General features: G+C 33.7%; 1 protein-coding gene across 8 annotated transcripts in view; it reads right to left on the reverse strand.

The window, feature by feature from the left end:
- The window catches only part of SLC4A10 (solute carrier family 4 member 10), a 317,997-nt gene that overhangs the window by 108,595 nt on the left and 191,957 nt on the right, over positions 1–17,445 (reverse strand). For 5 of the 8 annotated variants that reach the window (XM_060621101.1, XM_060621093.2, XM_060621095.2 and 2 more), the window contains 3 exons: positions 11,225–11,413; positions 1,396–1,487; positions 352–441 (listed from right to left, as the gene is read on the reverse strand). In XM_060621101.1, the coding sequence (XP_060477084.1) occupies positions 352–441; positions 1,396–1,487; positions 11,225–11,413 (371 nt within the window). The remainder of the gene's footprint in view (positions 1–351; positions 442–1,395; positions 1,488–11,224; positions 11,414–17,445) is intronic. The other 3 variants (XM_060621094.2, XM_060621100.2, XM_060621099.2) reach the window with 3 other exon arrangements.

Raw genomic sequence — 17,445 nt, forward strand, 5'->3', positions numbered from 1 at the left:
AGTTAAAGGTAGTTTATTTGAAAGGATGTGATTTATTATCCTTGTTTTTGAGAATGTTAAATATGCCCTTGTTATACTGTTAGTGCCTGCATAAATAGGTAAGCAACTTTTTATGTCACTGCTTTTAAGATATTGTTTCAAATGAAGAATTTCAGAAATTAAATATATGGCAGTTTCTGACAATTTTGTTCCAACTTGCAGATGAATGAAGATGTGATGCTTTAAAAAGATGTGTTTTTTGGAGCGGCAAATGGAATACATTTGAACTGGCTTAATATTTGAATCACATGCCTCCATACGGTGAAATGAGCTTTGAACCACTGGAGAAACATAGCCCGAGTGTGCCCTCACCTCTCTCTCTTGCTGGTGTGGAGGTCCTTTTTCATGCCTTTGTTTCATCCCACAGGGACTAGTATGCCCCTTTTGTTGGCCTCCCAGTCCCTGCACGCATAATTAACAGACTTAAGCTGGTACACCATGCTCCCACGGAGACTTCGCCAGGCACCAGAGGGAGAACATGCACATGACTAGACCTAGGCCACTTGGGCATTGGCAGAGGCATTCTGAAACAGCAACAAGGAGCTGATGGCCATTAATCTTCAGAAGCTTGATGCAGGCAACTTCCTCTGCTCTGCCTCCCTTTCCCACCTCCTCCCACTGTTAAAGTGATTGCCAGTGCTAAGCATTTTAGGGGGGAAAAGAAATCACTCTGGGTTAGGACTGTTTCAGCCACTCAGATAAAGAGGATTGTTGACTCTCTTTAGTTTTCGTTAACAGGGAAACGCCTCTTTGCTGTTCAAGCGTTAGTTTGCTATAACCTACAATAGCACATATACAATGTCAAGAATTTGCTGACCAAAATCACATGTATTCTATTTTCTTAGAATACGTTCAGGTAAATGATTTCATTTGAATTGTCTCTATTTAGATGTATCCCCCAGCAGAGTCAGTTTTTATCATGTTTTTATTCAAAATTCTGTTGCCTTATTATATTCTAGTGTTTCCCTACACTAATGCCTTGCTATATTACCATGATGAATCTTTATATGATTTGTTTTTCCACAGAGGAAAAATGATTTTGAAAAAAAATAACCAGTAAAACTTTTCATCAATAAACTTCTGTGATATTGTCTGTGAAGTCATCTTTCTTTCTACAGGAGATACATTATACCAAGTGGCTGAAACCTGAAGACGGTACATAAAACTTACACATTTGGTTTTGTGAATAAGCAAAATGTTACATGTGAACTTAAATGCTAATCTATTACAGGATCAAGCTTTGGCTAAGAAACCAAAACAGCGCATGCAAAAAGTTGTGTCAACACCTCTTAAAATGGGTAGTAATGTCTAGCAATAATTCAGCAGCTTACTTAAATGAGAGAGAGAAAAGCTTACCTTGCTAAAGTCAACAGTGCTGTTTTCTCTGCTCACATCATTTTTATTTTCAACACAGGCTGGAGCAGACTGAGGAGAAACAACCTGACCTGCTAAAAGAAATTGTTATTACAGAATACAAACAATTACTTACAGAATTCTAGACAGATTGAGTGAAAAATGAATTAATCTAGGCTAACAGAGGTTTCTTAATGAATTTATGAGGTAAGCATGAAAGGTCAATATAAATAGATCTATATCAATACAAAACTCTTTATTTATTAGTTACAGATAGAAATGGGAGAATTCAGTCAAGAAAAAGAAAGCCAATTCTTAGATTAAAACTCAATAACTAAAAGTTATTCTCTATAAAGAAAATCAGCTACAAAATATTTAAATCTAATCCTGGTTTGGAAACATCACTGATTTCTAAATTTCATCCAAAACTAATGACAGGTATAGATGACATATATTCATGAAAGGATAGATATCTATTACGACTTAAGCTCAATCTGAAGAATTTTAAATGTAAAGTTTTTTTTTAAGGGAAATATCTGAAAAGTACACAACTTATTGATGACTTCTAGTGCATCTGAAAAAAACAATGAGAAAAAATTCTTTGACAATAACACTTAGAGATTTCTATATGAGAGGTCCAATTAGAAATACCCTTCCCTTACTCAGTACTAACACTTTGAATATGATTTTATCCTTGTTGCTACACAATTATATAAGCGTACTGATATTGGTCTTCATGGGAAAAGATCAATAACCTTGAATTGCATTAGTCTTCCATTAACACCAACCAGCAACCTCATTACTTTGTAGTCTTTTTCCCATTAGGAAGATTATGACATTAGTTAAATAAATGGACAGTAGAGGAGGGGATGTGACAATGTGTATTTAAATTCCAGTTCACTAAATATGAAACATCTTTTTCAATCACAACTTATCTGAAATCTGCCCAAACTCTGCAATTAAATGATAAAAATTAACTAACTCTGCTTAATTTCACTTGTGTCTTTCTTCTTCTTCCAAAATCTCTCCCTATCCTCACTTGTTACTTTTGCTGGGAAATCAGTAATGACAAATCAGCTTTGAAGCCTTGACCATATTTATGACCATAACTCATGACTTCAAATTACTGCTCTTATTCTCCTCAGTCTTAGGAGTACTCTCTCCTCTCTGCCCGCCTCTTCTCTGTATCTACCTAAATCCCAATTTTATTCAAAGTTCACCTTTACTCTCATCTTTTCTAGTTACTAGAGTCTGTGCTTATCTGGACTTCTCTAAACTCCTAGTATATATACAAATAGGACCTTTTCTTTAAACTCTCTCCTGAAATCCCACTTACTCCTCGTTACCTAGAAATTACCAAGTGTGACTTAAAATACTAATAATTTACTTTCAAATATTACTATAATTTTGTTTTGGGAACTGTTAAGGCTCTCAGGCAGTGGTCATTTATTAATAGGTACAATTTTTTTTTATTTTAAAATTGTTATATTGCCAGAAAGTAATGGACTTAAGATTCTTCCAAAACTTAAATATTTCTCTGCTTTCGCTAAACAAACTAAAATAATATATTTGGTGAAGATTTTAAAAATGAATTTTCAAGAGAATTTACCTCAAACTATGTGTGCACATTCTGATTATATCATATTCCAAGAAAAATAGGAACGTCAGAGAAACAACAGACTTAAGCTGCATCAATTATTTTCATTCTCCCATTTCTAACTGCAGTGTGCAGCTATGACTGTGAACTTTTCATTAGCAGCCATTTCATTTATCATTCTCAAAATAATAACCGTAATCTTAAAAAACCTTTTACATAATGCATTTGTACTAACAGATGTCTTCAATCACCAGTTTCACATCATTTCTCCATATTTTCATGAATTAGAACATTAGATGTATTTAAACCTAAATTTACTGAATGTTGTATAAAATTGAGTGGTGACATTCAAGGCATGGAAAAATTAAATAAACATATATCAGCTTTCTTATAATAATTTATTTCATGTGGTTTAAAACTACATGGAGGGACAATTATTTAATTCGATCAGTAAATACATGCAAAAAGAGAGTCAACCCAATGAGAAGTCACCAACTTCAAAGAGATTTTATGGGATAGACAGTGCGCCGTAACTTAATAACTGAATAAACTGGATAGCCTATGTTTTCACATATATACTTTAAAAGCAGAATATTTTATAAATTAACTCCAGCTCATGTGATATCTTTTAAACATGGGCACTAGTATTTCCTCTTATAAATATTAACATTTTGAGATTCATTGTTCTCTATGCTATTCTTGTTCTAAGGTGATGAAAATTTTACAAAATATTATCTCATAAAGGTGGTAATCAGGAAGAGATTCGAGTTCTATTTCTATGACTATTTGAAGTGATATGGATAATGACCTAGTGGACAGTTTTAATTAGCAGGAGACAGAGTAGATGATGACAGGAAATTTCTTGCAAGTTCTAGATTCTACAGATGTGTACAGAATGTATGCTGACACAGGAAAAAGGCATAGAAACTACTGGCCTATGATATAGAAATATAAACCATAAATTTGATATATTTTACATTTCAGAGGTAATAGTTAAATAATAGTAGTAAATATTAGTAATAAATATATTTAATCACATCATCAGTCCTGCAAAGTTTAAAGAGAACTCCAAATTTTTTTAATATGTATGTTAATTTGTTAAACTGAAACAATAGACATTAAATATGTTTATCTTCAAGGGAGCATCTGAAAACTTGGCAGGATGCAAAAAAAGTATATAGATATTATTATTTAAAAATTAAAATGACAAGTTTAGTTTGGGTTATTTTGAAAAGAGAGAAGCCTTTAAGGGGCTTAAAATATTGTTCTATATCTAGATCCATCTATATTCCCCAATATATATATATATAACAAATTATGAATCATAGTCTATTGGATGACCAAAAATTCCATAAATCAAAATAAATTCTATAACTATAGTCTTTATCTTTGTAAACAATGATCTCTTTACTTTATTCCAACAATTATTGACTTTCAGAAGAAGGGGGAGGGCTTGAATTTCAAGACAACTTTTATTAACTTAAATACTGTTATATAAGAAAAATCAGAGGTTTTGAAAGGGCATTCCTTATTTTCTCTGTGATGTTTCAAACAACAGTAATTCACAGAATGACAATTTTCAGGTAGAGGACTGTACCTTCAACCAAAAGTGAAAATGTTTTCTAAAAAAATAACAAAGAATTTGCTAGGATATTTTCACCGCCAGGAAAAAAATCGTATAAAGTTAGGATTAGCACTCACATATGTGTGTGGAAGCTTTATGAATGCTATTTTTTTATGATACTTTTTCTAATCACAATGCCATAATGCTTGCGAACATACATGTTTTTGTCTATTTCTTAATATTACCATCATTTTGCCCATTGACCACTATCCACATTAATGTATCCTATAAATGTCATTGCCATATTTAATCACATCTGTTATTATAATTACGTCAATAGTTTTGAGGCATGAAGATGACTATCCAAAAAAAGGAGACATTTATTGACTCATAACCTAATTATATTTAGAGTAAATTATCCAAAAACTAATGAAAAGTGGACACCATTAGTATTAACTAGGAAATGGTCATGACTATTTCAATGTAAACATTTCAGACACCTAACTTCATCCTATATATGTTTATTTTTCTAGGCTTTTAAACTCAACTAGTTCACCACTTAAATCCAAAATTTTAATATTTGTCATACATCTTATTAATTAAAGTGCATAGTATGTAGTACTCATTTTAGCAACTGCTTGAATTAATCTTCCTTTGAGTCATGAATTCATTTTTTCCTCTGGACTTCCATGAGGGAGCATATATCAGCCAGATAACAAGTGGTTATAGACCATGAATTTTTCCAAGGTAAAGTGTAAAAGATGTGGGACAAGCTTAGGAGAAAACTGAGAGTAATTCAAGTAACTACTCATTAGAAAATGAAAGCTCTGCCTTTCTACTTGTTACTTCATAAATTTTTCATTAAGTCCATTGTGAGACTGGCATAGTCATTTCCCTCTTCATAAAGTTGTGAGGAAGGAACATGAGATTATATCAAAAGCACCATTTTTTTTAAACTTCAAGTGATGTCACTGTCATTAAACTATCTCATTATGGAAACACAACTGTAAAATACATTCTCAAAATATCTGTTAAGCATTATATTAACTCAGTTAATCCCTTACCTATAGTTTTCTTCTTTAAATAAATTATGTATGTAAGTATTGTCAAACAGCAACTTTTACATTTCTATGTGGCCAAATTCAAATCAAGAGGAGAATAATACATTGCTCAAGTATCCCATTATCTGCTACTGCTTAATCCACTGAAACTCATGTGTATTGAAGGAAACTGGGATGAAGACATAAAGGTACGTTACTATTAACCTAGAGACCAAGCTGATTTACACTACCTCAGAAACCTTCAACGCATTTAGAGTACCCAAGGGGTAGGAGATGAGGGAGGTACAGAGATGAGATGAGCCTGTTAGAGACAGACACAAGACAGAGCAAAATAAAGAAATATAAAGATGAATGACAAAGTTACATACATGTGTAACAATACATTTATTCATGGGAATAGAAAACATGAAGAAAGAAAGGCTAAATATTTAGAAAATGTTGATTAGGTGAGCTACATTTCAAAAACATAAAAAGTATGCACATAATTAAACTTCGAGAAAAATTAGTATGCCTGAAAATAATTAACATAAGAAAGAACAAATTTAAACACATCATATTAGATATATTTTTGCTGTTAATATCAACTCTCGATATTTCAAAACTCAGTAGCAATATAGCCTCTTAACAGAACCATCACTGTGTCCAGTCACCTTGATTTTTTTTTTTGGAACAATGGAAAATATCTTTATTATACAATGTTTACTTCTGTCACCTACATAAATCTTCAACATGTTTTCTCTCAAGTAATTCTAAGAATTATAAGTCTATCGCTTCTTGGTCTTTTGGCTAAGATCAAGTGTAAGAATTATAGGTCTAGTTTTTTTTTTCTTCAAAGATAGAACATTATGAGATATAATTTTAAAATTTTTGGTATCTTACTTATGAGACCACAGTATTTAAAAAACATGAAAGCATATAAATATCTAAACACATAATAGCATTATATGTATGAAAATAAAAAGTACAGCATTTGGAAAAAGAAGAGATTATAAGGCAATAAAACTGGTTTCCAAAAGCCATAAATAAAAATCATTCACAATACACATGTGTACATTATTTTAAGAGCTGGAATCTATGCAGGCCTAAAGAATCAACTCATATCCCATCCTTCCAAATCTAAATGTTCTCTAGTCATTTATGGTTTTGAAAGTAAGTCAGAGACCCTCTGCTCTGTAACTCCTTTTGAGATCCTAAATAAAAGATACAACTGGAAAGTATTCATAATGGGGGGGGGGGGAGAAAAGATATATTAAGGAAAAGAAATAGAGTTAGATTATTAGTAGAACACAGTGGAATGAGAAAAGACTACACCTGAGCAAACTAAGAGTCTCAAATTATTTTTAAAAATGTAAATGTTATCAGTAGGGTAATAATACTTGATATTAAATTTGTAATCCAAATGTCTCAAAAGGTAACCAAATGCATGACCTAAATGATAAATATATATCCTGATATTTTTACTTTGCAGATCATTTAATACAAAAGTCTTATTTTTATTTTTAGAAAGTCCTTCTGGTTTCAAGGAATTCTTTGAGTATTCTTGATATATTTACTCTGAGTACTTTCTACCCATATCTTTTTCAGGGTTTTAATGTTAAAGAAGATATTATTTTTCTATTATTTTTTGCTGTTGTTTTGCCAAATGTAACTGTCACTTTTTATTGAAACATCAGAATCAGACATTTAATTCTCACAGTTTTGATGCTTAATGAAAAGTGAAAGTTAAACACAGCATGGTGGCATTAAAATGCATGGTGGATCCATAGCATCCTGTATCTTGGCCCTTAAGAGAATGTGCAAAACACCAAGAAAAAAATTACACAAAAAAGTAAAGCTAACATATTTAGAGGTGAGACTGACAAATTATCACAAATCACTAAAAAAAAAGTTATGAACAAAATAGTGCAGACTTGGGGAAGAGAGGAGCTGGGAAATCACTATCTTGCAAATTAAATCTATGACATGGGGAAGATCCACACATGAAACTCAGACTGAAATACTGAATTTAATTAACCCTTGGGATTACTACCAAGGTAATATGCTCAAGGAAAAGTCAATTAAGGCAGCAGAAACCTTATCTAATATGACTCGTTTAGACTTCTTTACATAAATATCAGCTCATTTTTGAGGGAATTTCAACTGTTTTGCCTCAAAAGTGAAAGTATATTAAAAAGAGGGGGCTTATTTCTATCCCTATGATGGCGAAGGAAAACGTTTGTTTTCAAGTTTCTATAAAACCCGCTTTCCATTTACTTCCTATTCTATAATCTTAAAAAGAAAAAAGTCAATCTTTTTACAAGCAATTCCCTGCTGAAGAGATTTTTTTCTTAATAATAAGAATATTATTTTCACCCTTTTGGATTTCTTGAAATCGTTTTGCATCTCTCTGTACTACTGCACAAAAAAATAAATCCCTTTTGCATATGTTGAAATAATGTCAAATCTATATTTATTGCTATGAATTTCGATTTGTTTATCCAGAATTTGTCAGTTTTTAGAGTTCCTAAGTAGATTGAGAACCTTAGTAATAAAGGTCTTTCACACTTTTTTTCACTTCTGGATAGGAGATTTATTTCTAAATTGGTGAAGTCTATACATATTTTCAGAATTCTCAACACACATAATTATGCAAAGTGTATGAAGAAGCAAAACAGAGTCACAAGGAGGTGTTATAAGCCCAGGCTTAGAAAACCATTTCTGACAGCATACTTTACAACAATACTTAATTGGGTATATGAATCTTATTAGAAATGTTTCAAAAAAAAAAAAAGAAATGTTTCTAAGTTTTTATTACCTTAATGTGTGCCTCAGAGAGATCTCTATGTGTTTTAGATAAAGGCTGATTATACAGACAGTGACAGAATCACTTCAGAACTACTCATATTTTAGTTTTCAGAAAACCTAAGCATTTGCCTCAGTAAGGCAAAAAGTAGGCTTTCAGAAAACTTTGTATTCCTTTGTGTCTATACGTGGACTTGTGATTCAAGGCTATAATTCTATCATTATAGAACTATTACAGAATTCTATATATCTATATATATATCTATAGATCTATCTATCTATATCATATCCCATCCTTCCAAATCTATCTATCTAGGTAGATAGATCTATAGATATATACAGATATGTCTATAGATAGATAGATTATAGAATTATAGAGAATTATAGTTTAAAGCAGTAACAAGTAGTGTGTCTAGTCTACATGATATTACAATAAATTAATCATCCAGTAAATTCATTACCTTCTTCCCTCCAAGAACAAATGCAATAAAATTATTTTATAGTAAACATTATCCCCAGGAAAATTTCAAATATAAATTATGGCTAGTTCACAGCCCACAAGCCTTGAATTTTTAAATAAACACACGTCCTTCTTATAGACATATGTTTTATGGTATGATTTCTATTAAAAGTAATGAAATGAAGGCAGAATTTTTAAAATGTGCTTATATTGGTAGAGAATTAGTTCACAGAAATATTTTAATAAGATCTTTAGAATCATGTAGATATAAGCCCAATGTGAAAATTAGTAAATATCTGAATCTCTTTTTTTTTATATCATCACACCGAAATAAGTACTAGTATTATAAGCATAATAAAAGTACTACATTTAGATTGCCTCAGAATATAAAAGCTTCATTTCATCATTTTTATGTATAACATATTTTAAAGCAAATTATGACTTAGAATATGAATATATTTTATTTATTTTTTTTTTTTAATTTTTTTTTCAACGTTTTTTATTTATTTTTGGGACAGAGAGAGACAGAGCATGAACGGGGGAGGGGCAGAGAGAGAGGGAGACACAGAATCGGAAACAGGCTCCAGGCTCCGAGCCATCAGCCCAGAGCCTGACGCGGGGCTCGAACTCACGGACCGCGAGATCGTGACCTGGCTGAAGTTGGACGCTTAACCGACTGCGCCACCCAGGCGCCCCATGAATATATTTTAAATATGTGCTATGATTCAAAGTAAGTTATAAATTCTCAAAATGCCCAGTGAAATCTACAAATACAAGCTGGTATATGTCATAAAGAGCTTTACTGAACTTTTTACAGGTTTCCATCGCTATGCAAAAGTAAAGTGTTCCTATGAAACCTTTTATAAGCTAAAATGCATGAAGAGCATCCCCCACTTTGTGAAAGTTTGCCTTATGCCACTTCACTTTTAAGACCTACATTAGTACAGTAATAGCTTTTTTCGTAAAAACAAAATCCTCTTCGGATTTCTTTTGGTTAGTGAAAACAGGCACTAATGTAAGTCTTTCATAAAAGTCAAGTGGCATAATGGGAACTTTTAGAAAGCAGGGGATACCTGTATATGCACAACTACAGACTGCTCTATAATGACAATGACCTACATTGTTATTGAAGCGTCTTTTAAAAATCAAATAAGTATTTCAAAAATCATTTTGCCATTAAGAACTGGTTCTATGCTCTGAAACAACAGTACATCTAACCATCTTCAGTGATTTATTACAGCATTTTTTATAAGTATATGTTTGATTCAGTAGTAGGAAAATCGGTTTAAAAATCCTATTTAAAGCAAAATGTGGAGAGAACTCATTCTCATGCATTTGTATTTAAGGCATCACTAACGCTTTTGAAAGTAGAAGTGAAATGACATAAAATAGTCCATGCAGTAATATACGTGCTTTAGTGCATTTGTCGCAACCAGTCTGTCTAGTAAAGCATTTGAAATTACTTTTCATTAATTTTTTATCTTTTAAAGCTGGAAACTTTTATAGGTGATGAAAATTTAACAAATTCGTATCATCCTCATGATAACTTTATTTTCCTTCACAAGACTAATGTCCAGGATGGATGCAACAAGAGATTCCTAAGCAACTTCCTTAGTGCAAATGATGAAGGTTTCAAATAGATGCAAGAAGAGAACAAACCACACAAGGAGAAAACAGTTTCAAGCATAAACTACTAGGAGTAAGGCATGATTGCTAAAAAAAACAGTGGTTGGTGTCATCTCTGTGGTGTGAGTGGATAGTAAGTACATGTGGCTCCATGGACAGTGTGGACATAGCACAGCAAACAGCAATGAGCCTACGAGCTGGAAATCAGGCTTCATATATGCAGAGCCACCAGCTGGTCTTTTCAATCATAATCTCTCATGGAATTTGCCGACTATGAACAACACGAAATCAATATCTTTTTTCCACAAACAATAACTGGTGATATTTATTCATTTTAACCAAAACAACCATAACTTAAAGCATTACATTACGTTCTCAAGTTGTGGAACAAGGACTAAGACTTTGATTGGGATACAACTGATGCTTGGTTTAACATTCACTGCATTTGAGTACGTAACTTCTCATTAGACAAAAGTTCTTTTGTGTTCTTTCATGAGCATTTCAGGAAACTTAAATTCTTTGTTAAAATTTCTATAGTTTGATGCTTGATAATCAGACTATATATATGTGTGTGTGTATAGAGATATATATGTATATATATCTCTATACATATATAAAAGAAATAATTCTACAATAATTGAAAACTATGTTTTCAAATAAAATACGTTTTAAAGAATTTAGAGACACTTTGAAATTTCAGATACCTATAATAAACATAAAGAGTACAATAAAGAAACATTTACCATTTTTATCCATGGAATTGGGTTCTGATTGTTTCTTGCCAATATCAGCAAAGGAACGAACAATGGGAATTCTGTTGGTGAGTTTTTTCTGATTCTGGTGGTGATGCTGTTTCATCAGTGCCTCATGGACCCTGTGACGTATGTCTTCATTGAGCTGACCTGAGCTTACTTGTTGGTCAAGGACCATGTCTGAAGAGGAAAGGCAAGAAAAGATTAGCACTGCATAGTATGCAAGCAGCAAATCACTGAGTCCAAATATGCACACCCTAGATAATATTATTCATCTTAAAATAGAATGAACTCCTTTAAGAATCTCTAGATACGGTCTTACAAACAGAAACTTGCCTCTTTTTGTTGAAATGTTGCACAAAAAGACTTGGGAAAAAATGTTAATATAAACCATTCAATTTAAATATGTAACAATTTAATGGAGTGTTATTTTTTAAATGGACATAGTTGTATTGAGAACAAAGCGCTTTATATTCTTCATTATTCACACTGATGGGAGGAAACAGTAGCAGTGGTAGTGTCAATATAATTACTATGTTTAAAATTGTAGGGGCACCTGGGTGGCTCAGTCGGTTAAGCATCCGATCTCGGCTCATGTCATGATCTCATGGCTCGTGAGTTCAAGCCCCACGCCGGGCTCTGTGCTGACAGCTCAGAGCCTGGAGCCTGCTTCGGATTCTGTGTCTCCCTCTCTGTCCCTCCCCTGTTCATGCTCTGTCTCTGTCTCAAAAATAAATAAACATAAAAAAATTATAAAATTGTAAGGTGGCTTTATACTTATATTTTAATATGGTTTTTTCTCCCTTTTTCTAGCAGAAAATGACTTCCATATTTCCTTTTCAGGTAAACAAAAGTCCATCTGTAAAAATCTGAGGCAGGGAGGCTTAGGCAGCTATCTAGTCATTGCATTTGGAGAGTAAACAACTCTTTCACATGGATATTAAGTCAACCCTGGCACACCTTCCTTGAAAATGTGGTTATGTTTAAAAGGTCTTCTATAAACATAAAACAAAGAATAAAGGTGAGATTTCGGAGGCTATAATTAAGCAGACTGATATTTATCATAGTAGCGTCAGAAACACCTATAAAATAAGTAGATGAGTAACAGAATTTTAAGTTTTTTGGTCATATACCAAGATCACTTCAGTGAACCTCATTGTAGGAAGGAGAGTAGATGGTGGAGTAGGAGGATCAGAGCTACATTTACAGAACTGAAAATGGCCTGAAGGCAGGCAGAACAGGCCTTCCACAGCTAGTCATAGAGAGAAGGCCATATACAAAAGGGTAAGAAAGGCAGAGATGTGATTGGAAACCAAACCCCTAGCAGCACTAATCACAGATAGGACTGGACATCACAAACATGGAAATGCAAGAGGATCAGACCCCCCCACCCCCCAGGCAGTCCTGGCAATGAGGACCCACTCTGGTAAGAAAAGTTCCCTTAAAATCTCTGCCTCTGAAAACCAGCAGGGCTTAATTCCAGGAGCTTCATAATTAACAGGCTTAACTCCAGGGGAGCCTTAAGGCAATAGGAAACTGTAGTCCCTACTCTTAAAGGGCCAGTTTACTAAATAATTCCGCTGAAAACACAGCACAGAAGCAGCAGTTTGAAAACTGTCTGGTGTGTACGTGAAGGAGATTTATCGACATACCGGAGGCGCAGGGATCTACAGGAGATTTCACTGGGAGCGAAAGTTCTGGCAGGTGCCATTTCTCTTTCACTCCCCCCACCCCCCATCTAGAGAGCAGGACATTTGTGGGAGCCAGCTCTACACTCTCCATCTACCTTGTTAGCACTGTGTGCCCCACCTGAGCATTCTCCTGCACACCCACCCCCACTCAACACACCTGCCTCTGCAAGCACCCCTCCAAAGCAGCTCCTGACTGGATCTGACTCCAGAAGCAATGGCAACAAATGCAAAAATAAACAAATGGGACTATATCAAATGAAAAAGCTTCTGCGCAGCAAAGGAAATCAACAAAATAAAAAGAGACGCTCCTGAATGGTAGAAAATATATGCAAATCATATATCTGAGAAGGCGCTAATATCCAAAATATGTTACAATCTCACACAACTCAACACCAAAAAAATAAACAACCTGATTAAAAAATGGGCAGAGCACCTGAATAGACATTTTTTTAAAAGAAGACTAAAGGTAGCCAACAGGCACGTGAAAAGATGCTCAACATCACTAATCATCGGGAGATGTAACTCAAAACTAAAAAAAATTATCACCTTACACCAGTAAGAATTGCTAGTATCAAAAATGACAGGAAGTTACAAGTGTTGGAGAGAAGGGGGAGAAAAGGGAACCCTTGTGCACCGCTGGAGGGAATGGAAGTTGGTGCAGCCACTGTGGAAAACTACATGGAGTTCCTCAAAAAATTAAAAATGCAATTACCATATGATCCAGTAAGTCCACTACTGGGTATTCACCCAAAGAAAATGTACACATTAATTTAAGAAGATAAATGCCCCCGGGGTCACCTGGGTGGCCCAGTCAGTTAAGCAACAGACTTTGGCTCAGGTCATGATCCTGTGGTTTGTGAGTTGAAGCCCTGCCTCAGGCTCTGTGCTGACAGCTCAGAGCCTGGAGTCTGCTTTGGATTCCCTCTCTGCCCCTCACCTGCTCACACTCTGTCTTTCTCTCTCTCAAAAAGTAAATAAACATTAAAAAAAAAAAGATAAATGCTCCCCCATGTCTATTGCAGCACTAGTGTCCATTAACAGATGAGTGGATAAAGATGTGGCATATACATACATATATACAACGGAATGTTAGCAATAAAAAAGAATGGGATCTTAACATTTGTGATAACATGGATGGACCTAGAGGATACTATGCTAAGTGAGATAAGTCAGACAAAGACAAATACCATATGATTTCACTTACACGTGAAATCTAAAAAACAAAAGAAATGAACAAACAAACAGAAAAACAGACCCTTAAATATAGAGAACAAACTGGTGGTTGCCAGAAGGGAGGGAGGTAGGAGGAGGAATGAAATAGATAAAGGAAATTAAGAGGTACAAAATTCCACTTATAAAATAAATAACTCATGGAGGAGGTCCCTGTGTGGCTCAGCTGGTTAAACATCTGACTTCAGCTCAGGTTATGATTTCATGGTTTGTGAGTTTGAGCCTCACATCAGGCTCTGTGCTGACAGCTCAGAGCCTGGAGCCTGTTTTGGATTCTGTATCTCCCTCTCTCTCTGCCCCTCCCCTGCTCATGCTCTCTCTATCTCTCTGTCTCTCTCTCTCAAAAATAAACATTAAAAAAATTAAAACAAAAAATAAGTCATGGAGATGAAAAGTACAGCATAGGGAATATAGCCAGTACTAGTGTAATATTGTATAGGCACAGATGGTGAGCCATTTATCGGGGTGAGCATTGAGTAATGTATAGAACTGCAGAATCAAGTTGTATACCTGAAGCTAATATAACATTATATGCCAATTATACTTCAATAATAATTTTTTACACTTCAATAATAATTTTTAAATGTTTTAATTAAAAAAAAAACATAGTCAATTCTGTTTTTAAAGAAACAACCAAAGTCGCAAACGAACTGATATTGTATGATTCTATTTATGGAACATACACACATACAGAGAAAGGATACCGTAATGATACACACAAAATTGTGTGAGAGCGGGTAGGAGTAGGAATAAATAGAAACTTCAAGGTTTTACCTTAGCATCAGAGTGACTCATATAAAACCGCCATTTTGTAAGTCAAAAACAGATATCAGCAATTTCATAACTTTTTCATTTTTTGCAGGAGGAGTTTTAGGTAATAAAAAATACTAAAGAACACTAATTAATCACATAATAACAACAAAAGAACAAGTATCTCCTTTTTCAAAACTAGGGGATTTGGAAGGGATAAATACATGAAACAGGAGGATTTTTAGGGCAGTGAAAATATTCTGTATGATATCATAATACTGGATACATGTCATTATACTTTTGTCCAAATCCATTCAGAATGTATAACATTCAGAGTGAATTCCAGTGTTAAGCATGGACTTTATGTGATAATGACATGTCCATGTAGGTTGATCAGTTGTAACAAACGTAACATTCTAGTGAGGGATATTGATAGTGAGGGAGGCTATGCATGTGTGAGTTCAGGGGTTTATGGGAAATCTCTGTATCTTCCCCTCAATTTTTCTGTGAACCTAAAACTGCTCTAAAAACTAAATTCATAATTTAACAACAACTTCGGTATAATTAATCTGCTCCCAGATTATCAAATATTAACTATTTAATTTTTTGAGGCACTAACTCCTTATACAAGGAGTAAAGCAAGCATATCACAATGAATTGCCTTCCACAATCCTACTGAGTACAACAAAAAATTCAATATTAGCATAATTCTCCCCTACAAACAATGTTTACTTCAGTGTAAAAGGGAAATGGACTAAGGAAACAGATTTGGGTCACTGTAGCACATTCTAGCTATGTGATCTTATAAAGTTGGATAACCTCAGCGTTCTTATTTGTAACATGGAGATAATATCTATCTCATATGCTGTAGGCCCAAATATATAAGGCACCTAATGGACTGATTAGAATATTGAAACCCTCAGTAAATATTTTCCAGTGTAAGATTTCCTTTAAGTAGGTTATGGGTCCCAGGTTTGGATTTTGGGTAGTTTTAATACATTCATAATGATTTTAAAATGGTATATGAAGTGAAGGCAGAGTTGGGTTTATCATTAATAGAAAACTCAAAGGAAGAGATTCAAGATGATGGTATAGGAAGACCCGAACTCACCTCTTCCCATGGACAAAACAAATATACAGCTACATGTGGAAAAATAGTCTGTGAAAAAACCTGAGAACTAGCCGAACACCTGTTCCACAACAAAGGATAAAAGCACCACATCAAGACTGGTAGGAGATGCAGAGACATGCTCTCACCAAACACCAGAGGGGCAACCCACAATCAGGAGTGATCTAAATACACACACACACATGCACACACACGTGCGCACACATGCACACACACCAAATAAGCTAATGTTACCATATATGTTAACTAACTAGAATTTAAATAAAAACTTGAAATAAAAGAAAACATCTAAAAGATCTATGGAATGCAACAAAGGCAGTTATGAGACAAGTTCACAGGGATACAAGTCTACTTCAAGACACAAGAAAAATCTCGAATAAGTAACTTTACATCTAAAGGCACTAGAAAAGAAGATCAAATGAAGCCCAAGTTAGTAGAAGGAAGGAAATAATAAAAATCAGAGCAAAGATAAATGAAATAGAGACTAAAAAGACAATAGAAAAGATAAATTAAATTAAAAGCTGGTTCTTTGAAAAGATAAACAAAAATGACAAATCCTTAACCAAACACATCAATTTTTTTTAAAAAAAGGAAAATGCAAATAAAATCAGAAATAAAAGAGAAGTTACAACTGATCCCACAGAAACACAAAGATCATAAGCAACTACTATGAATCTACACCAACAAATTCAACAATCTAGAAGAATTGGATAAATTCCTAGAAACCCACAACCTTTCAAGACTGAATCATGAGGAAATAGATAATCTAAATATACTGATTACTAGTAAGGACAGTGAATCAGTATTAAAAAGAAAACTTCTAGTGAACAAAAGTTCAGGATCAAGTGACTTCACTGATGAATCCTACTAAACACTCAAAGAATATTTAATACCTATACTTCTCAAACTATTCCAAAAAATTGAAAGAAGGGAACACTTCCAAACTCATTTTATGATGCCATCATTATGCTTATACCAACCAGACAAAAACACCACAAAAAAAAAAAAAGAGAAAAAAAGAAAGAAAAAGAAAATTACAAGCTGGTATCCCTGATGAACATAGATGCAAAAATCCTCCACAAGATATTAGCAAACCAATTTCAAAAATATGTTAAAAGAATTATACACCAAGATCAACTGGAATTTATTCCAGGAATGCAAGAATTGTTGAAATCAATCAAGGTGATATACATTAACAAAATGAAAGATAAAAATCATATGATCATCTCAATAGATGCAGAAAAAGTATTTGACAAAATAAAACACCCATTTGTGATAAAAACTCTCAACAAAGTAGGTGTAAAGTAAATGTACCTCAACATAATAGAGACCATATATGACAAACTCAGCAAACATCATACTCAATGGCGAAAAGCTGAAAGCTTTTCCTCAAAGATCAGGAACAGGACAAG

This window comes from Panthera onca, chromosome C1, assembly GCF_046562875.1.
Source record: "Panthera onca isolate mPanOnc1 chromosome C1, mPanOnc1 haplotype 2, whole genome shotgun sequence".
Lineage (NCBI taxonomy): Eukaryota > Metazoa > Chordata > Mammalia > Carnivora > Felidae > Panthera > Panthera onca.